This window comes from Budorcas taxicolor, chromosome 2 (genome assembly GCF_023091745.1).
Source record: "Budorcas taxicolor isolate Tak-1 chromosome 2, Takin1.1, whole genome shotgun sequence".
In the NCBI taxonomy this organism is placed as follows: domain Eukaryota; kingdom Metazoa; phylum Chordata; class Mammalia; order Artiodactyla; family Bovidae; genus Budorcas; species Budorcas taxicolor.
In genome coordinates, this window is record NC_068911.1 from 87,927,100 (window position 1) to 87,952,559 (window position 25,460).

Genomic DNA, 25,460 nt, shown 5'->3' on the forward strand with positions numbered 1-25,460 from the left:
AAGGGGTTAAGGGAAGGACAGCCTCACACCCAAAGTAAGTATAACCATCAAATACCCTTCCCCAAGTCATCACGTGAGAACACGGCAGGAGACCAAACAGTCCAACAGAGAGGCTTAGCCTCACATCTTTGGAATGTGAGGTGCAAAGACTTCTCCCTGCTCAGACTCTCACCAGTATTACCCTCAGCCAGAGATTGAAATCATTGATCTGCATACAGAGAGAGGAGGAAGCTAAGTAAAAAGTGATGCTTGCCAGCTCTGTGTATCCTCCACCACCGGTGTGCTAGAAGAAATCCTTACCCTCGAGTGAACATTTGGAAATTTAGTGATATTATTCTTCTTTAAAGCTAAACAGAAAAAAAAAACAAAAACACAAAATGATGGTTAAGTAAAAATGGGATGAAAATGGAAAGCAATTCAACTTTGTGAATAACATTCCCGGGCATGTTAGCCAACAGAAGAAGAAAGGAAGCCACACTACAAGAAGTGTTAGAGAAAACAAGGGAAGGGCGAGCATGCCTTCCCACCCAGCTCTGACCACCCAGATCCAAGCTGCTTTGAAGTTTGGCTCCAGAAAAACAGTCCGGCAGCAAAGCTGACAGTAAACCTCAGTCAAGTAGATAACAGTCTCTAGCCTTGTTAATAAGTACTGGTGAGTAGGCACACCGCAGAACAGGCAACAACATACCACATCCTTCATTATCTTGAGACACAGGAGCATACATAACAAGTGCAATTCAGATAAGAGAATGCCACAAACTAAACATGTAACCAGTTCCATGTCAATCTCAGCATGGCAGTCAAAGAGTGGCTATTTCATACACTCAAAGTATGTCTTTCCTTTGTCACTTTTCTAATCAACAGAGAAGTTTATTCCTTATTCAGCCATCAGAAACTAAGCCCAGGCTTATTTCTTGGGAAAGTTTGATCATGTTTTTCTTTTATTTTCAAGAACAGTAGCACATGCCAATAAACATGTTCATTTTCTATGAACATGTAGCCACCATCTTGACCAAAGAAGCAGATCCAGATATGAGCTCATCACAGTAGCAATGCCCTGGGTTTGACATGGAACAGAGCCACCAGTGAATAAGCATGAATGAGAAGACAGGGGGGTCTCCCAAGCCTTTATCTTCATTGCTTAGTTCACAGCCTTGCTCCAACAGGGAACTGCTGACAGCTGAAACTTGGTCATGACACTCAGAAGGAAAAGAAGTGAATATCAAGCTACAGACTACCTATTTCAACTTATACAGGCCTCTCGATCTAAAGAGCTCCCTGAGTTTAGCTTGTACCATGAGCTCCATCACACTGGATGATGGCTACGAACTACATAAGGCACTTAAGATCCAACTTACAGGTGCATGTACTTCATAGATCCTTCTGCAAATCATTTTGCATCTGTAGAGCACTTTGTATTCCTGAGAGCTTGTATAGCAGCTCGTTTTACTATCAAAGCAAGCTGAGCACAAAAAGGTCGGTTTAATATCTATATAAATCTATTCCAAAACAGAAAGTGCTCAATAAATGGTAGGAACAATAATTACTGTTATTGGTGACTGTCATTTTGTGTTGAAAGATATTAGCCTCAAAATCTTAAAAGCAACCTAGTTCATCCCCCCCTGACTCTCAAGTGTTCCATTTTCTGAAAATTTCTATATGTAATTGTATTAATTCAACTGGCACACACAATCCCAGTCATGTGGGTTCACGGTGTATTAAAAATGCTAGTGAGTCAGCAATTGTGACTGAAATGAGAAACCATGCAGCATGAAGACAACGTAAAATACAACACAGTGGAGATGGCAGTTCCATGCTAGACTGCTGGGTAGGCCTGACACACACACACAGGGTCATTAGAGGTAAAAAAAACCCACAGCAACCTTTTAAGAGCAGCAGGCGAGAAAGAGTAATAGTTTAGTAATGGTATTCCTCAGTGAGAACAGGTTCGCAGAAAAATCGAGAGCCACGCTTGGCGGTGCGAGCAGTAAAGGGCACAGTCTTCAGCACTGCATTGAAATAACAGTCAAACAAGACAAACAGAAGAGAGTAAGAAGCCACAATCTACTGCATTAGTACATGGTTAGTGCTTTGTTAATCATACCTGGGGGAAGGGTGAGGGAGGGGAGCAGGAAACGGGGAAGGCAACATATAATATACACCCAGGTGAGTTCAAAAAGCCTAGAAGAGTTACTCAGTCTTTACTCAATCTGGGGCAGGGTTGAGTAGATCATGGAAAATAGCCAAAGCAGAAGAAAAAAAAAAACTCCATAAACATACTTATTTACCTCCTATGGTAGATCAGGTCAGGCAAATAGAAACTGTACATTTTATGAGCCAGTGTCGCTAAGCTGGAGGACAGGCTGATGAAAACGGAGCTCTGAGTTCTTAATGTGCCACGGCTGGATGCTCCTCTACCTACAAGTCAACCCCATTGTGGCCTTGAGGCTACAACAGTGCTTACCCAAGGAGATCTGTCCTGGTCTTGCTCAGAGCAGAGCTTCTCGCTCCATGCAGAGGAGGCAAGGAGAGATGCTAAACAAGGAAGCTTTATCTGGGAGCCACCTGCCAGCCACTGCAGGGTGGACAGACACTGGCAGGCACAAAGGTACAGAACACGTGTGTACCCTGCAGACACTGGCACTTTCATCAGCCACTTACCTATTCCACTTCTCACACTGGTTTACTCTGGACAAGTAATTATTGACTTCCTTTTTTAGTGATTCATTCTCCTAGTTTATTTCTTTGGGTCTGAGCTGGTAAAAAATCCTGACTTGGCCATTTTGTAATCCCTATTTTCAATGCTGACTAAGCTATTAACAAGAAATGAGAAATCAAAAGTCTGGAGAGTTTTATTTTTTTTAAAGAATTAGGACAATTAAGGAAATATGAATAATGATTGGCTTTTTTTTAAGAAACTGCGTTTCAGAGGTATGTGATAATGGCCCTGTGAGTATGCTTGTTTTACTAAACAGACCTTATCTTTCAAAGATTATATGGAAATACTTCTAAATGAAATTGCATGTCTTGGATTTGCTTCAAAATAACCCCAAGGGAACAGGTAGAAGCAGATATGGAACAAAATTGGCCATGAGCTGGAAACTACTGACTGGTGATGGGTACTATTCTCTATACTTTTACAGAGTTTCCTCTACACTTTTGTGTAACGTTTCCTACCAAAAAGTGTTAAGTATCTTGGAAGGTGAGAAACTTTAGGTAACAAACATGAAAAGGCAGCCACTTGTAGCCACTGCCCCAAATTACTGCCCCCATCTTTAACAGGGAATGTAGAAACTCTGAAGAGTCGGTTTGAGCAGAAAGCATTAGGCTATAACTTAATCAGACAAGAACCAAGCTGGGTTAGGCACGATTTCTAGCCGAGAGAATGACCATTCCTCAACCCTCTGGGCTTTTGACCTGTTGGTCCATCCTCATGAAAGCACTGATTTCCTAGCATCTTCACTTACTTTGAATGAGTGAAAAGGCTTTTAAAGAGCATGTTGAAAACACATGCATTGACTGTGGTTAGTACAGTATGGGCCCTGTCCATAAGTAAGCAGATGGGTAGAAGTGGCCATGAGTGAGAAAATGGAGCATGGGGACAAATCTAAGACAACAGGACATCATTAGAAGGAGGAGCCCCGGTGAATGATATTCAGGGTTCCAATGATACTGAGATACCGATACATGATATTGAGAAATAGATTTTTGTTTGTTTCAGAGAGAATGTTGGAGCTCTTTGACAGGCAGTATACAGGTTACTATAAACATACTTCAAACACTAGCATGGAGTTTCTCTGTAATTCTGTGTCTGGATAAAATCAACTGAAGAACTTGTAAACCCTGGACAAAAGCAGTAGCAAAATCTGCAAATGGTCCAGAAACAATCAGGCCAGTGGGATCTCCATGGGCCACAATGAGGAAGTAGCTTTTACCTGTGATAATATCTTCAATGGCACCATCTTTCCCTTCGTATACATGTCTATTATCTTTAACTTGCCGCCTTCTTAATTCGGCAATTAATTCTTGCTGCTGCCTCTTTGATTTGTGGGAAGGTGACTGAGAAGAAAAAAGAATGGCAAAGATTAATGAGACCAACACCCACTGGAGGTCCGAGAAAATCCAAACCGGATCTGAGCATTTTGTGACTAACAAGCGGCCTCGGTCCGAAACACAGACAGCACCATCCCAACATACTGCTCAGCAGAAGAAAACGTAGGAAGTTTCTGGGAATGAAAGCTTTTTCACAAAGAACACACAAACTGGCAGCCATAGGAAGGCCGGATCCCACGGCAACAAAAGGCAGCTAGTAACAGCCACTGACTTGTTACACTTCAGTGCAGAGGATCCTGATGAAAAATACTCTGACCTGCCAGCCTTCATCATGGTCTCCACCTGTGTTGTTTCCCTCCGTAGAATGCTCTCTCCCATTCCTCCTTACGAAGCCCTCCCCCCAGTCAAGGCCAGCACCAATGGCGACCCTGTGAAGCCGTCCCCTTCGCGAACACTTCGCTGTTCAGTCAGCAGGTTACCTGGGATGGTCTCTCTACATCCAACCAAGATTTAAGTTCCCTATCTCTATAAACTTGGAAATGCTATACAAACATGCTCTCAGCCTCATTCCAGTGATGGCTGAACAAGTAATGAGTGAACAAGCATCCACGTGCCAAGTTTCCAAGCCCGAGAAGGAAGTGGAGCATCCTGTCCCAGCCTGGCGCTCTGCCCCTCTCGCCCGCGTGCCTCCATGGAGCCGTCAGGACCCTGCTCACACGAGGACCACGGCTGGAGCCTGGCACGTCTCACCTTTGGGTCCTGCTGCTCCAGCAGAGCTTCCTGCTCCAGGAGCTTCTCCATGAGCGCCTGTTCCTGCTTTTTCCTCAGCTCATTTTCCTCTTCTGCTTGCTGGGTGAAATCAAAAGAAGCAGAAGGTTATGTTGCTGGGAACGCCAGCAGTCAAGACTTTCAAAAAGCCCTTCTGAGCGGCTCCCTAGTTAGGCAGGAATGAGAGTGAAGGGAGGTGTAGAGGCTCTACACTTTATTCCTACATACGACTCTGGGGTTTTGCCGTCACTCTACATCACACCTCTTCAACACTCAGAGTTGAGAGTCACCTTTTTCAGAAAATTCCTTTCCTGATGGTCCTCTCCCTACTCAGGCCGCTTCCTAGTCTTTCTCACAGATGTGTGGGGACTTCCCCTCCCTACAGCTTCTCTGAAAGGAAGGTCTCAGATTCCTCTTCTTCTGCCCATTCTTAGGGGGAAACCTCCACCCCTGGCCTCCTGTTTCCTCAGGGGCCTCACCGAGTGACACTCTTGGACTCCCTCCTCACTCCTTTCCAAGGGAGGCAGCGGCAAGGTTGACAGATTAGGGACAAGAAATCTAACAGGTCGACCTCAGTTCAGCCCTCTAAGCATCCTCTCTTTGGAATCCAGCCTCCCTCAGCTACTTCTAACAGTCTAGCTGTGCAGTGATAAATCATCTAATTCAGGGCTGAAGTATGAACTCACAGAGGCACACCCTATCCTCCAAACCAGCTTTCATCAGTAATAAACTTTACATTTTCATCTTTGTTGCTTTTGTCTCAAGTTTCACTTCGGTTCACACTTCGGAAGAGAAAACATCCTAAAATCCTAACATCTGCCCACCAAGTCCCTCGGTCAGTGTCAGGCCAGGCAGTTATTATCTATGTAGTGTGTTTGGGCAAGTAGAACATCTGGTTGCATCCCTGCCTGACAAGTGCCTCACGGAGCCAGTGAACAAGACCCCGGGGAGAAATGATAACATGGAAGGAACGTGCTAAGAAGCTCTGACCTGTGATACCCCACAGACCACGAAGAGTGGCACCTCTTCTTTTCCTCCAGACTTGGAGACCAACCCCTCTTCCCAGCTTGTATTATGCATTTGTAAACAGCATATATTTTCTCTTTAGACCTTAGACTTATAATTTCTCATGTGAAGAAACATGGTCCCAGCTCATAACCAGAGCTGGCTCAAGCCATCTCTACCCCTGAGCCAGGGAGCGGCAGAGCACCTCAGTCGGCAGGCCCAGTGCCCAGCACTTCTCACTGCTCACAGCCCCTGGGATCACGCACATGGACCCAGTGCTGTGCCTGTGCCCACCCTCACATACGCAAGGGGAAGCCTTCCTGCTGCCGGTCATATCACCACTACACTAAGCCATGCCGAGAGAAGAGGGCTGAATAGCGGGAACCTCGTGGGTTTCAGTGAAAAGGCCCAGGGATGGTTCTCCAAAGCCATCAGGATGGTGAAGTGACTCACTGCTTCCCATCACATTTTTCAGAAATGTCCACTCCCCTGTCGCATCCCTCCCCGCTCCACCATCACGTTCCTCCTTCCTCCACCAACATCACCCAGGTGAGTGTGCAGGCAAGCCTGGAGAGTAGAGGCCGCACTGTCTTCTTGAGCACTTGCGTCTGTGCTCAGTCATGTCTGACCCTTTGCAATTCCATGGGCTGTAGCCCACCAGGTTCCTCTGTCCATGAGATTCTCCAGGCAAGAATACTGGAGTGGGTTGCCATTTCCTCCTCCAGGGGATCTTCTCTGCCCAGGGATCTAACCTGCATCTCCTGTACCTCCTGCATTGGCAGGTGGATTCTTTACCACTGCTCCATCTGGAAAGCTGAGCACTGAAATCTCATAATGCTCTCCTTGGCTTCCTTTCTCATTGGACACATTTTTCTGACACAGATCTGAGTCATGCGCTTTTTCAAAACCATGGTCTCAAGGTATATGGGTATGTCACAGAGGGCCTCCCATTTAAGGAAGGGCCATTATGGGTCCAGATAAGGAAACAGGGAGCGACTATCCTTCCAAGAGCCACCTTTCAGCCCACACTTAGGGAAGTGCTGTCCAGAGGCCTGTGGTCGTGGGCATGCCCAGCACAAGCAGGCTGTCCGTGACCTCGGCTATGATACTGAGGCTCACTCCTCCTACCCCAACCTGCTTCACAACTCCATAGGAGGCCTGGGTTTCTCAGTCCTTTGACCTGCCTGCAAGGGTGACAGTTGACGCGGCAGCTTCCAAAGATGGCTTTGGATGGTCCTAGGTCTCCCTCGCCCCATGCGATAGCCAAAGGCTTTTGTTTGGGGGCTGAGCCCCCGGCTGGGTAGGTAGAAACAGAGAGCATGACAGTCTGAGGGCCTAAGCAGCAGGGCCAGAATTCGCATCTTGTCCTCCCCACCCAGATCTGCCGCCTGAAGCCCCGGGGGAGGCCCCTGCAGAGATCTTGAGACTGCAATGCAGCTCCAGGAAGGCACCCACTCATGAAATAATGCACAGGCCAGACGTGTGTTGGTTGAGGTGAACTGAATACAGGACTCATGGTAAAGGCAGCCTAGGAATGGACGGGAAGCGGGGGTGGGCCTCAAGAACAAAGGGTGAAGACCTCAGATTAGAAGAGGAGAATGAGCAGGCCAGAGACATCTCCAGGCACAAATGCAGAAAGACCCTGTCCCTGCTGAGCACAGTTACACAGGGGAGGCGTGACAGACACCGGTTTACCTTATAGGCTTTCACAAACCGGACAAAGACGGGGAAGAAGACAGACGGGGGTGTCGTCTTGGGGTTTTCTCCAAAATACTTCACCACGTCATCAAAGGCATCCTGTGAAAAAGTGAATTTCTCTTAAATGTCATTTTTTCCAGCATGTGAACTTGGGAAAGAGCTGCAGGGGCCCCTGCAACTCTCTGGCCTCTGCTCTCCCTCACCTCCCACGACTCTCCACAACCTGTGTTAAGGCAACCCAAAGCAGTCCCTGGGAACTCCTGCCACTTTACACACAGACACAGACACAGACACACACACACAGACACACACACACACACAGACACACAGACACACAGACACACACACACACACGAGGAGCTTCTCCTTACAAAAGTGTCCTCAGGCCATGGGAGGACTCCTTAAAGTCGACCAAGTCAGAAGGGACCTTAGAAACTGGTCAGACTCCAGCTCACTGCTTCCACACTCCTTCCAGGGGTCCCACAGCAGGGCACTCATGTCTTTGCCCAAATCCTCCTGGGACACAAGGCAGCCAGCCTCACACGGGAGCCAGCCCAACACGTCTGCTTCCTGGGTTCCCTTGACACAGCCTTCCCTTTCCGTGATGGTGTACAGTCCACTCTGGCTGCTTCTCAAGTATGTAACTTGACCCCCAGTGTGGCAAAAGATTTCAAGGTCAAGTCCCACAGAAACCCAACACACTGCAAACACTGCTCTGCTGAGCACAGGCCAGACGTGTATCGGTTGAGGTGAGCAGGCCAGGGACATCTCCAGGGACAAATGCAGAAAGATCCTATCCCTGCTGAGCACAGTTACACAGGGTATCTATCCTCAGCAGACAGAGGGGAATTTACCCCCCATTGTCAGGACAGGACCCGAGGTGGCTTTACGGAATCCGATTCCTTCTTCTTCACGGAGGTCGGGGACACAGACACTGACCTGGGCAATCTTGGCATCGTCCTGCAGCTTCTTCAGCTTCCCCTCGTTGTTGAAGATGAACTCCTTCAACAGCGTGTTGTGGTCATGCATGGTGTACTCCCTCTTGGTCAAGTCCATGCCCCTCTGCAGCTCCTTGACGTCCAGTAAAACATTCTCGAGGGACACTGAAGTAGGGAAAGCAAGGTCCCCGTGACTTCAGTGGGAAAGGTCAAAGCCACGGTGAGTTCTCACTGGGAAGCCAACTCCTCAGTGGGCTACCAGGGTTATGCAAGAGCCTGGGATCTGGTTTCCAGTCTTCAGTGAAGAGAGGCTTCCATGGCAGTGATTTACTAAGCGCTCACCGTCAAGCACTGCAGTGAACCCCTTATATGCACTAATTCATTCGTACCATTAGCCCACGTTGCTGACGAGGAAAACCAGCACGAAGAAGTTACATGGGCTTCCTCATGTCACAAGCTAGGAGGTGGCAGAGATGGAGTCTGGATAACAAATACGGACCCCAAACCCTGTGTTTGTTTCCAATTATTCCACTCCTCTTACTGGACGTGATAACCTATTGCTTAGCCTATAGGCTCAGAGGTTCCTTAACTGACTGGCCCAAGAGCTTATCCTCTAAGCGTTGAGTGAAGTCAAGTGAAGTGAAAGTCACTCAGTCGTGTCCGACTCTTTGTGACCCCATGGACTGTATAGTCCATGGAATTCTCTAGGCCAGAATACTGGAGTGGGTAGCCTTTCCCTTCTCCAGGGGATCTTCCCAACCCAGGGATCAAACCCAGGTCTCCCACATTGCAGGCAGATTCTTTACCAGCTGAGCCACCAGGGAAGCCCTTGAACTCTTCTGCATTTCTATGACTCTCCAGCAGGGGGCAGCATTTCACCTACTGAATTTCAGTTATCCTGACCACCAGGACCCAAAGCAACCTGGAACAGCTTCTTTTTGCTAAACAACCCTTCCGTGCTTCAGAAGGGATTATGAGCAGGAATCTTTCCATCTGCAGTGTAGCCATCCGCCCAGGGTGGCTTCACCCCTGCAGCCTCCTGCAGGAGGTCCGAGCCCCACCCCCGGCTCCCCATTCCCTGACTCAGCTCTGCACAGGGAGGAATTATAGAACAAAGCAGCATGTTTTTCCCTAGCTAGACCCACACTGTGTTATTCATCTCTGACTCCTCAGTGCTTAGGCCAGTAACAAATACAAAGCAGGAACTCAGAAAAGGTTTCCTGGCTAAAGGAAGGAGTGAATGAATAAACGAGGGGTGGGATAAAGAATTTGTCACATATCAAACTTAAAAAGGCATTCCAATATACATTAGGTGCAGACAAGTACTGTTTGATTCCATTTTATATGAGATATCTAGAACAGTCAAATTCTGAGAGTCAGAAAGTACATTGGTAGAAGCCAGGGGTTGGGGGTGGGGTAGGGACAAAGGATGGGCAGTTAGTGTTTAATGGGGACAGAGATTCAGTTTAGGAAAGGGAAAAATTCAGGAGATGGATCATGGTGAGAGCTGCGCAGCAAAGTGAATGTACTTACACATTCACACTGACCAGTGCCCCTGGACTGCACAGGTGAATATAGTTAAACGGTACTTTTTAATATTACATGACTTCTACCACAGTAAAAACAGATAAAGGAATCCACGTGGGCCCCAGAGTGAGAATGCAGAAAACAAGTCTGTCAGAGAGCACCTCAATCTCCCCAATCTCCCCAGTCTCCCCTACTGGGTTTTTTGAAATGACACTTTAGGGGAATCTCATTTGGGCCAAAATGAGCTATAGGAAATTTTTAAACTTGTTTTTTCTTAATTAGAATTGTGATGCTAAAACCCCTTAATTTAGACAAAGGGAAACTTCAAAAGGAAGGAAATCACTCCACCAGAAGAGAAATGCATATGAGCAGACAACCCGAGTTCAAGTTCCTTTTGCTTTTAAATTATTATTTATTTATTGCTGCGCTGACTTCTGTTGTGGCGCACAGGCTCAGTAGTTGTGGCACACGGGCTTCATTGTGCCGTGGCTTGTGGGATCTTCCTGGACCAGGGATCAAACCCATGTCTTATGCACTGGCAGGCAGCTTCTTAAAACCACTAGACCACCAGGGGAGTTCCTCGAGCTGTGTTTCTATCATTTTCTAGCCATGTATCCTTGGGAAAGGCATTTAATCTATAAAAAAATGTCAAGTTTTCTCACTTGAAACATAAGGATACTATTACCCAGTACAGAGCCACAATCTCAGGGTCATTGGTGATTTATACAAAAAAATTCCCAACTGTCACAGCAATGAGAATTACTGATAATTACTGATAATTCAGGCTAAACACAAACATTTAGAACTGCCACACCTGCGCAAGTAGGACGGCACAAAATTTAAGTAAAGAATTTGCTGGGGGTGAATCTTAGATTCTCATTCTCTCAGGTCAAATAACAGCAACAGGGACTTCCCTGGTGTTCCAGTGAAGACTCCATGCTTCCAGGGCAGAGAGACACAGGTTTGTTCCCTAGTCGGGGAACTAAGATCCCACATGCTGAGAGGCATAGCCAAAAAGTGAAAAAAAAAGAAAATGACAGGAACAGAATAAAAAGGGCAACAGATGGAAAAGGGAAGTCGCATGAGCCCCAAAGACCTGGATCTTTATAAAGAGGACACTAAGGTCACCTTCATGTCCATGTTTGTTATTGATCCCAGGAATGGGCAGCACCATAGCCAATGTGTTTCAACTCAGAGCCTCTGATATTTTAGCCTCACTCTCATAGAAGGGTTCTGAGGAGTGCTATTTACACAGAGAATGATTCCCCCATGACTCAAGGCATTTACACCCAACAGTAATGTTAAAAGCTGAAGTTGAGTACCTGCAGCAGCTTTCTCCACATAATGAAGCTCATTATAAAAGAGGGACACTTGTTGATATTTTTCTTTCACGACATTGGATATATAGTGCAAAAGCGTTTGCTTTCGGTCCGTTGACTTTGTATCTAAGAGCTGAAAACCAGAGGGGACACAGGTTAGAGTAAAGATGACGTCCTCCCACTCAGAATAAACACCTGTGCACAGGAGCCCCAGAGGAGATGGAAAACACCCCCACAGGAGAGTCCGCTTGGTTCTCACGTGAACCAGCCCATGGATTATTAAGTGGCAAGAGGACTTCCTGACCAGGGGATGCACCCAACTTCAGAGACGACTCTAAGCACGAGAGCCGTTCACATTTCTCTCCTCACGGGAACTCCTCGTCCCCATCCGCCCCACCGCCTCCCCGGCGCTTACAAGCAGCAAGACTCCAGGCTCTGCTCCCCAAGTAAAGGCCAGAGTGGGGTTGAGGCTGGAACTGGCAGGTGAGCACAGGTGCGCCCTGGCAGGCAGAGGTCCTTTCCCCCCAGTCCTCACATCCCACTTGGCCGCTTTTATTTCCCAACCCAAAGCAGATGTGCTCAATGGACCATGGCCTCCTAGGGGCCAGAACTGAGACTTCATACACACTCCCCATCAAATAACGCCCAGCCCTGGGCCGGGGACTCCACCCACTGCCCCGGAGGCTCCTGGGAAATCATGGTACCCCATACAGCCTGGGGGACAGGGCTCCACAGAGCATTTTCTCTAGTGCTATTCACACAAGTCAGGTGACTGAAAAGCAGAGTACCCTTCTCCATCCAAGAAGGAGGAAAAAAAAATTGTTTTTTTTTTTAGACAACATAGAAAAATAAAAATAAGCTTTAAAGAATTTCCTAATTCCATTCAACCTCTCTGTTAATACCTGACCTACTTCCATTCAGGTTTTTCTTCCATATTTTACTTAGTTAAAAATCAAACTGTATAGACAACTTATACCCTTTCTTTCCTAAACATCAAATTATCTATTCCTTTTAAAACTCTTCACAAATATTCTTACACTTGAAGGAGAGCTCATTGGATCAACTATTATTACAGCATATTTAATCATTTCCCCAAATGTCCAATCTTTACATTGTTGCTACTGCTAAGTCGCTTCAGTCGTGTCCAACTCTGTGCGACCCCATAGACGGCAGCCCACCAGGCTCCCACGTCCCTGGGATTCTCCAGGCAAGAACACTGGAGTGGGCTGCCATTTCCTTCTCCAGTGCATGAAAGTGAAAAGTGAAAGTGAAGTCGCTCAGTCATGTCGGACTCTTAGCAACCCCATGGACTGTAGCCCACCAGGCTCCTCCATCCATGGGATTTTCCAGGCAGGAGTACTGGAGTGGGGTGCCACTGCCTTCTCTGTTACACTGTTGCTAATTGTTTGCAATTATAAATAAAATAACAGAATCATACTTCTGACTCCTGAGGAAAGTCCTAAAAATGGAAATACTGGGTCACAAGGTATGAGTATTCCTAAAGTTTGAAGGACCTGCTGCCAAATGGTGTTTCAGAAAATTTGTACCAACTGATCCTCCCACTAGCAGAGAATCTTCATCAAAATATCCCACCCTGCTTCCCAGAGCAGAACCTCTCTGCTTCAGGGTTTAATCTTTGCCAGCTGTTTCATCTCTCATATAACTCTTGTATTTCTTTTAACCCACTCACCAGATCTAAACTCTGAAGTTTAAATCCATAAACTGCTCCTCGTTTACTGCTATTCATATAGTTTCCAAGGGCCAAGATGATCTGTAAAGAACAAGAGAAAAGATTAGCCCATCAGGACAGCATCTCAGACATTCCCCAGCCGAGGAATGCAACTGACAAGTCAGCTCTTCCATACGTGCATAATGCGTGAAAGGAAAACTTCACTTGCCTCCAGGATTTTCTTGAGTTTTTGGGACGACTTTATAGAGACAGATGCTGCTATAATTGAGTGCAGTTGCTAGATTCCAAGTCAAAGGAAAGAAGGGGGGAAAAAAAGACACGTTAAAAATGGGGAACTCCAACTGAAAACTAAAAATTAACACAGAAGAAAATAGGCCTTCATTTAGAACTTAGAGCCTTAATGTTGAGATTCTATTTTTTCCTAAACATAACAAATTTAAGTTGTCCTGCTAGGTCTTAAATAACTATCGCATCACATGTAAGCTCTTCTCTAAATAGGAAGCATTATGAGAACAGCTTATCATAAAATCTGTAAGCAATGAGACTTAAGAGTTAGGAGTCAACAGTGTCTTTCAATAGAATTCAGTTCCTTGCCCACCATCTGTAATCATGTAATACAATTCATATTTTTAAATCAATGGAGCTAGCCAAGAACAAGAACACAACAAAATAGCAAAGAAATACCATCACTGTGCAGAAATTCTCAGAATACATGCTACTATAATCAGAAATTAACAAACATTTATTTAGAAACAGAACTGGGAAAGAGCTATTTATGATATTCATAAGCATCTACCAGTTTAACACAAAGGAATAAGAGATGGTTGGCTATTATTTCTACATCACCACAGTGTGTTGTAACAAACTTCCAAGAAAGAAGACTCTCGTGGCAAATTTAATGCTTCCAATGGAAGCCAATAAGCCTGTTCACTCAAGATATGAGATCATTTTTAGAAATGAAATTACATGTTCAGTCTTGCTAACCCCAGCCAGAGGACTGGTACTTTGAGGAGGGAACCAAATTTAAGAAAATGATTTTCCTTGTTCTCTGTATTGAAGTGTCATTTGAAATCCAAAGGACATTTGCAGACACAGGAAACGGCATTCTCTGGGGGAAACAGCCACATGGAATAGGGAAATTCACTGTTTTCAAATTTACTTGGCATACACAGTGAGAAAAAGATGGCGAAAATAAAAATGCCATCTCGAAAGTTCTGGGAAAGCATCTTAGAGTCCACGACATGAAGTGCAATTCTGCGAGAACCATAAAAGAAAACAACAAAAAATTCTATCCCTTTGCACCCCTCCATGCCCTTGCCAGAGCTGGGCCACTCACAGGAGTCAGCATTTGAATGCTTTCAGCGAAGTTCCCGATGAAGGCCATGATGGTCATCTTCTGCATGAGCCTCTCAATTTTACTGAACTGCATCATGAACCGGTCTTCATCCGACAGGTTTTCCAGGGGCTTCCGTTCCCGCTCATAGAGCCGAAGCACTTTTACCTCATTCTCAGTTGGCAAGAACCTCATCAGACATTCTACAAAGTCTACAGGCAAGGTCTTCAAGTCAAATCTGAAGACAGAAGTGAACGTGCCAGTGTTAGAGAGGGAACCTCCTCCCCGTCTGGTCCAGCTCATGCATGAGCCGATGTTTACAGCAGGCCAATGTCTACAGATGTGCACATGCCCCGGGAGCTGGCTCCTGACTGTGCATCAAGGACCTTCACTGGTCCTTCCTGGAAACCTGGAGCACAACTGCCACACTCAGTTTTCAGGCTATTAGTAGCCCTAAGCCTCTGGAAACCACCAATACATGACAGGAGGAAAAAGCAGAAGGAAGGCTGAACGTCTGGTGGTTAAGCGGTTCAAGGACATTTTTTAGGCATGTGAAATACTACTAATTAAAGAGATACAAATTATATGCATGATTACAGAATATCTGGTGAACTCTGTAAACGATTTCAATCAGACCAGCAAGTCTGGGATATTTTTCCTTGTGTTTAGGAAAAATACTTCCAAATGCCTATAATAAATGGATGTTTCGCTTAGATATATACATCCATTTAAAGAATACCAGCTCTTTGTAGACATATGCTGAATGTGAACTAAAGGAAGTATGTGCTACAACCTCTGTTTTATTCTCTGGACAAACTCTGTTCAGCAAAACAAGAGAATTACATTTAATCATGACAAGCAAAATAAATATAGATTAAAAACCATAATGCATATTAGGTTTCAGCACCAGAAATCAGAACAGAATCGCTGATCAAAATTTGTAAAACATCAATGACAAATTAGTTTCTAAAACGTCTAATAACATCCTTATCATACTTGAAAGTTACCACAAATGAAAGAGTAGAAAGATTCTCCTCACAGAAGAGTAAATAAAACCAATGCCATCTCTGCAGTTCACAGATTAAAAAAAAAAGAACTTGGTTTAAAATGTTCGGAAAGTGCTAAGGAGCAACAGGAATCACATTCCTATTGTTATGAATTAAAATATGCATCTGTATCCTATTTGCATCTGGCATTGAGTTGAATCATTCCACAAATGCCATCAAATTTGTACTCAGCAAATCTGGATAAAATTCAGATACTCCACAAAAAACTGACATTTTCTCCCTTTTCTTATCATCTGCAATACTTCTCTCAACTTTCCTTTTATGTAGGTGTTGCTGTCAGCATATATGAGAGCAGAACAAGATAATAAATGACACCACGATCCAATTGTTGTTCTAAGACAATTACTCATTCTAATACAGCACCCCCAAGGGCCATTTCTGATCCCTCATTTTATCCTAAATTCACTAGGATATAATCTTCCTGAATGCCCTGAACTTACACATGAATAGCTTTACATATCTCTTCAGCAGTCTTCCCAGCTTTCCTTAAAGTGATGGCAAGATTTTTAGCCCTATTTGCTTCTAGTAATGTCACTTTGCTCGATCCTTTCTGCGTTATCTTCTGTTTGCTTGAAGAAAGATCAATGGCAGGACCTTGGGCTTTTGTCTTAAATATTTCCTCAAATTCATCCACATTTAAATCCTGGGGGTGGGGGGAAGAGGGATGAAATAAGCAGATTAGATTATACTTAAAAATGAAGTCAGGAAGCCACAATTTGGATAGTCTCTTAAGCATCAAAAAGGTTACTTTCTCTACCATGTATAATACTTGTTTTTGGCCACGGCTTACCTCTATTTCACTATTTGGACAACTGATTCCAACCAGTTAATTCAATTGCCTTTCAATTACTGGCTTGTAGGGATGGCCAGCACAGACCGAAGCTATCCACCAAACCAACTAGTGGGTGTGATTATGAGTCCTTTCTTATTCACAGTTCAATAAAAGGTTTTTATGCCCTTTTATAAATTAAGGGCAGAGATTGCGTCACTGTTGTCACATACAGTGAATTATGTTCAAAACTATTCCACTTTAATGTCACTTGTTAAACACAGTTTTAGAACCACCTTATAAAAGAGCATTCAATTTTATTCTCCTTTTCTTCTTTTACATCAAGACACTTAAAACACTAGCTTTTTGAAATGTTCCGGTTAACACAGCACCCATCCTGGCTTTGCTGCACAGAGAAGGTCCCTGGTTTCTAACCAATGAGAAAGATACCTCCAGAATTCGTTCGTCATCAATTTCGTTGAAGACTGTGCCATTGATCTGGTTTGGCTTCAGGGCAACCCAGTTAAAAACTGGCATTCTGAATTTCGTCTTGATTGGCTTCTTAATTTTCACAGCTACAGAGGTCAGAGAGAATGCAATGAAGATTCCACAAAGACCCTTGAGAACAATCAGACAACAGTCGTCGCAGATGACACTCTAACCCTGGAGGAAGACTGGCAAAAGGTGGCCAGGTGTTTTTAAAACAGAAAATGTCACACAACGCTTTGGGCAGAGCAACTTGAGGTCTTCATTTGGCTGACTGATACAACAGTGTGTTAAAGAGGCCTAAGCCCTGGGCTTTTTACTTGTATTCACTGTTTTAATGTAGGCAACTGGATGGCTGAAATACAGTCACAGTGTCAAGACAATGCTTAGCACAAAGTGTCGGGGAGTAAAAACTATTCTTCATGTTATTAGATAGCAGAGAGGGCAAATACCCTGTGTCACTTGGTTTGACATGCGTGAATATGACTGTAATTCTGACATCCTAAATTTCTGGCTCTTGAACATTTATTAAAAAAAAAAAAAAATTCTTCAACAATGATTAGAGGCTGCAGATAGTATCTGCCTAAAGGTCCAGAAGGCTGCCTTTCAGCCACAGCAACACAACCCTATGGATGATTCCAGTCACAGGGATTATACTGGCTGCTGAGTTATTCCAAACAGACTAAGGGCCGTGCAAGTCCCCAAACAGAAAATGTGTAAGAAGACAAAAAGGGTACTTAGAAATGGGGGTTTACGTTGCTTTTGTGATAAGGGCTGCAGTCTCTGCCCCCTCTTTTGAGGAGCAATATCTCCCCAGGAGTCAGCTACCTGCAACTAGAAGGTAAGAATGCACTCATCAAAAACACTGGAAACCTCTTAATAGAGAGGAAGGGATCTATCTCTGAGGGGATGAGGGGTGGAGGGGTGCTAACTCCTCTTACTTTGGGGAAATAAGCTAAAAAAGATAACCCACTAAAAATTCCATTAGTTAACTACACAACATAAAGAAGTCTTCCTAAACCAACTAGCTATAAATATTCACCTTCCAAGGCTGTCTCAGGATGCACACCACACTATTAGGGAAGGGAGGGAGAAGAAGAAGTTCAGTCAGTGCAGAATAAAAGAAATGTAACACACAAGTGGGCTTTTACCTGGCTGCCCGCCTGACTGCAATAAGGGGGACAGACAGTGCCTCTCGTTCCTCCAGAGTTACGAAGGCCACGGAAACAGCAGGAATGTCATCTGACAGATCCACACAGAAGCATGCAGGGACACAGAAACACAGCTTTCGCCAAACCAGGCCGTCCACCCCCAGATGTGACACCTTAGTCCCCACTGCCTGCTGGTGACCATGTTTGTCAGGAAGAACCATGTCTGCCAGGGGCCAAAGGATCAGAACTTCCTCTAGTCTGGCACCTCAACAAAGTTCAGGGAGAAGAAGTAGGGGCTGGGGGGCAGGCTGTACCTGCCTCTCATAACCTGAGACGGCCGGGTCAGCATCACCTGTTTCCATCATCCCTCCAGGCCGCAGGACACTCCCTACAAGTCACTCCACGGGCAGCCACCCTACTTCTAACTCTTTCAGCAAGATTAGGAATAAGCCTGAGATCAGAGCACAGGCAAAAAAAAAAAAATGTTCTCTTCAGAAAGGCTGTCCTGACCCTGAGGTGTTGGGGAAGGGGGGATGCGGTCAGCAGAGGAGGGGTCATTAGGTGACCATGTGCATCTTGCTCCCAGGGTTCTGGCTCGAGAAAGTGGCTGTGTGCGTGTTGGGGGTGGGGTGGGGAAGTGGTGGTGTTCCGTGGAGGCAGCAGGGCCCCAGGTGGAGAGGATGTCCAGCGCCCAGCTTGCCCTTGTGGCGAGGAGCTTTTTTCCTCCCCCTCAGGATCAATCTAAAACCCTTCCAGAGTTGAGGCCCTGAGATCCAACTATGCAAATAAAACTAGAAAACAGTCCTCTGTCCAAGGGGAAAGGAACATGGTGCCTGAAGTCCAGGATGTCTGCCTAAAGGGCCATAACCTCTTCTACAGAGTCAACTAAAACACGGGTAGCCCTGGAACCACAACTGCCAGCCAGCACCGCGCCTCCCCACAGACACAGAGCAAATGTAATGGCTCGACGGGAGATGGGGGATGTCACGGCACAGTGTGACCCACAGGGACACAGGGCAGACACTCAACACACTCAGGGAGGAGCAACCTACAGAAAAGCTTGATGGGCCCGTCTTTTGTGGAAGCAGAGAGAACAAAGAAAATACAGAAAAAGAAAATTAGATATGGTTAGCATCCAGCGGCTCAGCAGTTCACATACTCTTAGCAGAGAATTCCACACTTCTGGGACACATTTCACAAGGCAGCGCAGAGCCAAAAATTCATTTCCATTCAGGCCTGCCTTAAAGACACCCTTACTATTGTTTTTTTTTAAATAATTCCTTTTTAGAAAGACAGGAAAAGATGATTTCATTACAGTGGTCCCAAACATCCGTATTGACCTGTACCAAGTATTCCATAAGATCTGAACAGTTTTTTTTAACGAAAAAAATAATCAGCTGCACTCTCAATTCTCATTGTGAAGTTCGAAAACACATTCTTCCAAAGAGACAGCAAAGGTTACAGACTACCCAAGGGCCTGTCATCAATGATCTGACCGAGAAACAGGAACCAGATTGATCCAACAGGTTTCAGAAGCCAGGCCTTACACTTTGAATGCATGCTTCACACTAATAATACTTTCTCTATAAAATGCAAAGGAAAGTCAACAAGATAAACTTAGGGACCTCCTCCTGGTCCCCTGACTTGGTCACCAAGCACATATTTGCTGATTGCCTGCTGAAGAACTAGACACCCAGTTGCCTGTAGATCCAGGAGCCTAGCGATGTCACAGGTCTCTGGCTTCCCGGGAGCCTTTGGCTAATCATCTCAGCTGTCTCTTGGCTCTATGGGGACATCCTGATTCTGTCTGACCTCCTGGTGTCAGAAAGAGCATGTTACTGAACACATTGGCAAATCGGCCAGTAGCCCAAAGCAGCCCACAGAATGGGCTACAACCACTAAGTATTAATGGTCAAATTAAGGATGAGTAAAGAAAAGAGATTAAAGGCCTTGTAGAAACCAACTGAACGACTTGACTTTCACTTTTCACTTTTATGCACTGGAGAAGGAAATGGCAACCCACTCCCGTGTTCTTGCCTGGAGAATCCCAGGGACGGGGGAGCCTGGTGGGCGGCCGTCTATGGGGTCGCACAGAGTCGGACACGACTGAAGCGACTTAGCAGCAGCAGCAGAAACTGCCTGATCCCAAGCTATCAAAGACTCATAAGGATCTCATAATCCTTACGTCTGGATAAACAGAACATCTTATAGCTGTTTAGTGGATGCTCACGGCACTAAAGAGGAGTTTCTTCAGTCCCACATCCAGTCCTTCAAACTACACAAGAAGGGGACAACCTCCAAATGCAGCAACCCTGGCAGGAGCCGTGAATGACCAGCTGAACACGGAATCTCACTGTGAAACTGAGGCAAATCAACAGAGCCAACAAATTGCAGAGATGAGGTAGGAGGAAGGACCCAGGCAAAAAGTTTAACCTGAGAGGCTGAGACTCATTCAGCAGGGAGCCCTGGACCCGCGCGCCTCAGCCTCTTGGCTCTTCTCTCAGCCACGGCAGTTTGGAGGTACAAGTCGGAGCCCAGTGAATGGAAGTGGAGGGTGCACCGCATGTTAGGTTCTACCAGAGAGAAAGGAAGCAGAACCAAAGGAGGGACGCCGGGGTGACACAGCTCACGGTGAGCGCTCCTGGTGCACTCATCCCCAGGCCTGGGTGCACACAACAATCACAAGCTTCCACAACATCACTGAAAACAGCCTGTTGATGGAACAGACTCCTGCGGTTTCTTAAGAGGTTTTCTGTTTGCTTATGTTTCAAAATCCAACAGTCTCATTGTGACACTTTAACTTTTGTCCTTCAGAAGCAATAAAAGTTCTACAAGAAAGCAGTGGACGAGGAAGATCTTGAAAGGTTGAAATAAGTCACTGGTTTATTGCCAACACGACTTTGAACAGGCATCTTGCATGACAGTTTTATATGAACAGGGGTGGAAGTAAACACCACAGATTTGATGTAGAACAAGTTTGTTATGGGTGGTTTGGTGGCGTTGAAAAGGGCTTTAGTCACTAGGATGAATTACTCCTAATGACTGGCCAGTCCAGCTGCCGATGGCACAGGCAGGCTAAGAGAGGGAGGCTAGGAGATCGCCTATAATTAAGACTGTCGTTTAGACTTGGGGCGAAAAGCTCTGAAAACCACTGCAGCCTTGGAAATCAGACCACTAGAGTGCTAATTCTTTGGAAATAAGAGACCTTACGAAGGGACTGAAACAGATGAGGAAGCAGAACTATCCAATGTTACAGGGATGGCTCCGCAACGCTCAGAGCAATTCCAAATGGCAGGGAAACGCTCTGACTGGGAAAACGGCTTGCAGTATTTTAGAAAAGAGTAAAAATTCCTTTTCATGAGTCAAAAATAAGAACTCAAGATTTCAAGACATTAGAGTAATGCTCTTGCTCTCAAGCCACACTGGCACTGCCTTACTTCTGATGCGGGAGGAAATCCACACCCTGTCCTGGCAGCAGGAGGACCACGTGCATCAACAGGAAGCATCTCAAGGCAAGAAGATACTGCTGGTGGGACATTTCCCTTCAAAGCTTAATTTCACTATAGTAAATTGTGATGTCCTCAAATGCTCGGAAGAAATGCCTGGAAGCCCACATCAGGCAGTTACACAGAAAGGCATCTTCCTCTTTCGCAGATGCCACTGAAAATACCTTCAAAGAAAAGAGCCGTAAGCACTGGAAGCACACATGCTGTCAGAGCTTGGATGGTCCTGTTTCCTGAGCCCATAAAGATCCCTAAGAGGGTCACCTGTCTCTCTTCCCTTCTCTAAGTGGAGAGAGAGAAGGTGGGAAGACAGTGGGAAACTGGAACTTCCACAACAAAGGCTATTGAGAGAAAAACGCCACCCCTATGAGACAATTTCCCCTGCAGTGGCTATATCAGTAGAAATGAAAGGCCTTACATTAAGAGGAGACACGTGATTTGAGAAGAGACCTGGAATTGAAAAGAATGCCTCTAACTCTCTGGAGGTAAGACGACTGACTCTCAGTATTAAGTACCTGGTTCTTAAATTTCTGCTCTTACCTGCTAATCCTGAGTTGAAAACCACTGTGGGTGAAGACGTCCCGGGCAGCGGGGGTGCAGAAGGAGGAGGCGGGGGTGGTAAGGGAGGAGCAGGCAGGGTCTCAGCTGCAGGACCTGGGAGAGGGGGCGGGGGAGGAGGCGGGGGCGGGGGCGGAGGAGGTGGGGGAGGGGGAGGCGGGGGTGGTACAGGTGGTGTTGCTGGACCATTTTGCACTGACAAAAGAAAAGAAACAAACGGGCTTTCAAAACAGAGGAATGGTTTCTCCTGCAACATGCCGTGTGTACATAAAGGAACTGAAAACAAAACACTGAAAAGGATAAATGGGGTGGGTTTTTTTTTTTTTTCAGATTACAAAATGTCCTCAGTGACAAATGGGGAGTATTCTACAACATATGAAATGAAAGACTTACAACTTTAATCTCAAAATGGAAACAGTTCTTAAAAGTAAATAAAAGAGCATGCAAACAAAAGCAGACAGAGGACATAAATTAACAGTAGGTAAAAGAAGAAATACAAATATCCCAATACGACCTCAGTTCTCCTGCCAAGGCTTCTTACCTGCTTCAGGTGCATCTGACGACAGAGGTAGTGGTGGGGGAGGGGGAGGCAAGGGTCCCGAGGAGGAGGCCCCCATTACTGGTCCCATGAAGTTACCCACTGCCACTTCGGACCCTGTGGGCAACGTGCCAGAAGCCATGACTGGGAGTATGGCGATGTCCCCATCCCCTTTCTTCTGAATTTTAATGGTCCCTTGTTTCTCCAGCTCATGAATCTTTTTTTCTAGGGTAGACTGTCTTTGAATGGCTTCTTCTTTCTCTTTGACCATTTTCCTTAATGTGTGAACCTGGGTATTTGCATCTTTGTAGATTTCCTGCAAAAGAGGCCATGGTCAAGAGTTTGTCTTCACGTGACATTCATACGTATTAGCATTAGATTGGCAAACTGAAGGTAAAGAAAATGGAAAAAAAAAAAAAAAGAAGAAGAAAGGAAAAGGATACTTCTATCTATGGAATTCGGCCAGAACCTGTAAAGTCTCATTGTTATCAACTGTTCACTGGTAATCCATGCAATGCATGCATTCTAGCAACTGTTGCTGTTAACGTAGTTCTTTCCTTTAAAAAATACAGCCAAGTCAGTTTTCCCCACAGGTGAAGAGAAAAAGGGCAGAGGTAATCCAAAAATAATTTTATAGTTGACCTGGGAATATCCTGAGGGTATTCTGGTAGTACAGCATGTTTTCCTTTTAGTTCTGTTAAAATTCAATTGTAACTCCTAGATACATATCAGCTAACAGCAGACAAAAGGTCCCTATATCAGTCTTGGATAGAAGTCAGACTGGGATTAAAAATCTGCAAATCATGGAATAATCCAGTCATGAGTAACCAGGGGCTGACTGTTTTGAATGGATATCTCTGGCCTTCACAATGCCCCCTTGACCAAGCTCAGTCCAGAACAGCAATTGTTGTAACATTTTCCCTCTGGTAATGCAGTTAACAAAACAGTCCAGTGCTGCCCTCCACTAATTACTTATTTCTGTCTAGGTTCTTAGCAGAAAACAAAGAAGTCATGACTTTTAATTCAAAGGCTGTCCTGGTTCCTTTTCTAAGGGGCCCACAGAGGCTCCAGTGAAAGGGTTTTATGGAAGTCACTCTCTGGGCCTGACTCACGTGATCTCTCACCACAAACCTCTAGCAGGCAGGGAAACATTCTTCACACCCTGTCTATTATTAATAATCTGAGAGTCTGAACTTGAATTGAGTCCATATGCTACAACTTTGTCTCGACGGTGTGCCAGAAAACAAATCTCCTAGAGTTAACTGTAGGACCTGTCAGAATATCAAGCAACGCACGTAGACATGATAACCATCGCATAAAATGTGCCATGTCATTAACGGGGGCACAAAAGCCAGCCATTTGCCTAAAAGCCTTCCAGGCATTTTGGTGTTTTTATGTTCAAACACATGGATGGTACCCCATAAATACCTGACCTGTAAATAAAAACAATGCTAAAGCCAGGCAGAATAACTGGGATTATCTGATAATAAAATGGATTGATTTTACTTTTGCCTTTTTTCTCTTTTTTTTTTCAGGTGAATGCCAGTAGGTCTTGCCTGTGTTGTGATTTCACTGTTTCCAAGGCAACCACCAAATCTGGTTTCCAGCAGAAGCAAAGCAAAGAAATACAAAGAAGTGCAAGGTCTAATAAAAATAAACAAGTGGCATGAATTAAATCCATGCTGTGTTTTTCTTTTCAACCAAATGGGTGATCTACAGAATCCACTCAGACTTGTCCAGATGGGAAAATATTGTTGCTCCCAAAACCTGTGATAAGGAACTAGTGAACCCCTGGTATCTGACTGCACACACACATGAAGACATACTCTAACTATGAGTTACTTTCAAGTTTCACCTCTGAAATGGTTGCAGCAAATACGCTACACCCATGCATCCCTCTGCTGTGACCACGTGTGTGTGTGTGCTAAGCTGCTTCAGTCATATGCGATTCTGCAACCCTGTGGACTGTAGCCCACCAGGCTCCCATGTCCATGGGATTCTCCAGGCAAGAAGAATGGAGTGGGTTGCCATTTCCTCCTCCTGGGGATCTTCCCAACCCAGGAACTGTACCCATGTCTCTTGCATTGGCAGGCAGCTTCTTTACCACTAGTGCCACCTGGGAAGCCCGTGACCATATTGGGGTTCTGTCTCCTGGGCTGAAGCCAGAGCTGGTTCCCCACAGTGCCCATTGGGCCAGCTGCCACCATCACACTTACTCGAACCACATCCAGCTCCTTGTTCCTCTGCATGAGCTGCTTTTCCAGTTCCACAATCTTGGACATGGCTTCATTCTCTGTGTCCTGCAGTTTTTCTGACAACTGTCAAGTTTTGAAAGGAAAGATTTGTCATGACACAGGATCGTTCTGACCAGGTCCTCGGTTTTCAGAAAGCGGAGCTCAGAGACAAGAGGGGCCCCTCAGAGTCCTGCACGTGTACCCCAAGTTGTTTTCTGAAATTGTTAATATTTATAAGATGGTCCTGAGTACAAATTTGTTTCTAACAGGAATTCATTTACAAGGGACCCTTAACAAAACTCACATGTCAGCTCCTTAGTACTTCCACATACATAGTGTGTCCATCTCCATTTCTGCAGGGGCCAGCAAGGGTAGAGAAGAGTGGGTGAGGGAGGTGGACTGGTCACCTTTCCCTCCCTAAGAAAGGGCTATTAGGCAAGAGGTTTTGAAAACTGTTGACTGAGAAAAGTTGGTTCTGTTGAGTTATCGGTTGAAAAAATACCACTGCTTGTTTTGACCTAAATTATCGCAAAAATAAAAGACATTTTGGACATGCTTAGTTGCTCAGTCGTGTCTGAGTCTTTGTGACCCCATGGACTATAGCCCACCAGGCTCCTCTGTCCATGGGATTCTCCAGGCAAGAATCCCAGAGTGGGTTGCCATTTCCTTCTCCAGAGGATCTTCCAGACCCAGGGACTGAACACATGTCTCCTGTGTCTCCTGCACGGCAGACAGATTCTTTACCCACTGAGTCACTGGAGAATTTCAATAATAAAAGTCATTTTGGAGGGGTAGTTCAAATAAACAGGTGGTTATTACAATA

At 45.3% G+C, this 25,460-nt stretch overlaps 1 protein-coding gene across 1 annotated transcript in view; it reads right to left on the reverse strand.

Moving 5' to 3' along the window:
• Positions 1 to 25,460, reverse strand: part of FMNL2 (formin like 2) — a 323,348-nt gene that overhangs the window by 1,739 nt on the left and 296,149 nt on the right. Inside the window, exons 13-26 of the mRNA XM_052660187.1 lie at positions 24,620 to 24,721; positions 22,407 to 22,719; positions 21,848 to 22,060; positions 18,857 to 18,877; positions 16,618 to 16,742; positions 15,839 to 16,041; positions 14,335 to 14,569; positions 13,207 to 13,275; positions 12,999 to 13,079; positions 11,312 to 11,441; positions 8,464 to 8,627; positions 7,522 to 7,623; positions 4,804 to 4,902; positions 3,936 to 4,059 (exon numbers count right to left, since the gene is read on the reverse strand). Of these exons, the coding sequence (XP_052516147.1) occupies positions 3,936 to 4,059; positions 4,804 to 4,902; positions 7,522 to 7,623; positions 8,464 to 8,627; positions 11,312 to 11,441; positions 12,999 to 13,079; positions 13,207 to 13,275; positions 14,335 to 14,569; positions 15,839 to 16,041; positions 16,618 to 16,742; positions 18,857 to 18,877; positions 21,848 to 22,060; positions 22,407 to 22,719; positions 24,620 to 24,721 (1,981 nt within the window). The remainder of the gene's footprint in view (positions 1 to 3,935; positions 4,060 to 4,803; positions 4,903 to 7,521; positions 7,624 to 8,463; positions 8,628 to 11,311; positions 11,442 to 12,998; positions 13,080 to 13,206; positions 13,276 to 14,334; positions 14,570 to 15,838; positions 16,042 to 16,617; positions 16,743 to 18,856; positions 18,878 to 21,847; positions 22,061 to 22,406; positions 22,720 to 24,619; positions 24,722 to 25,460) is intronic.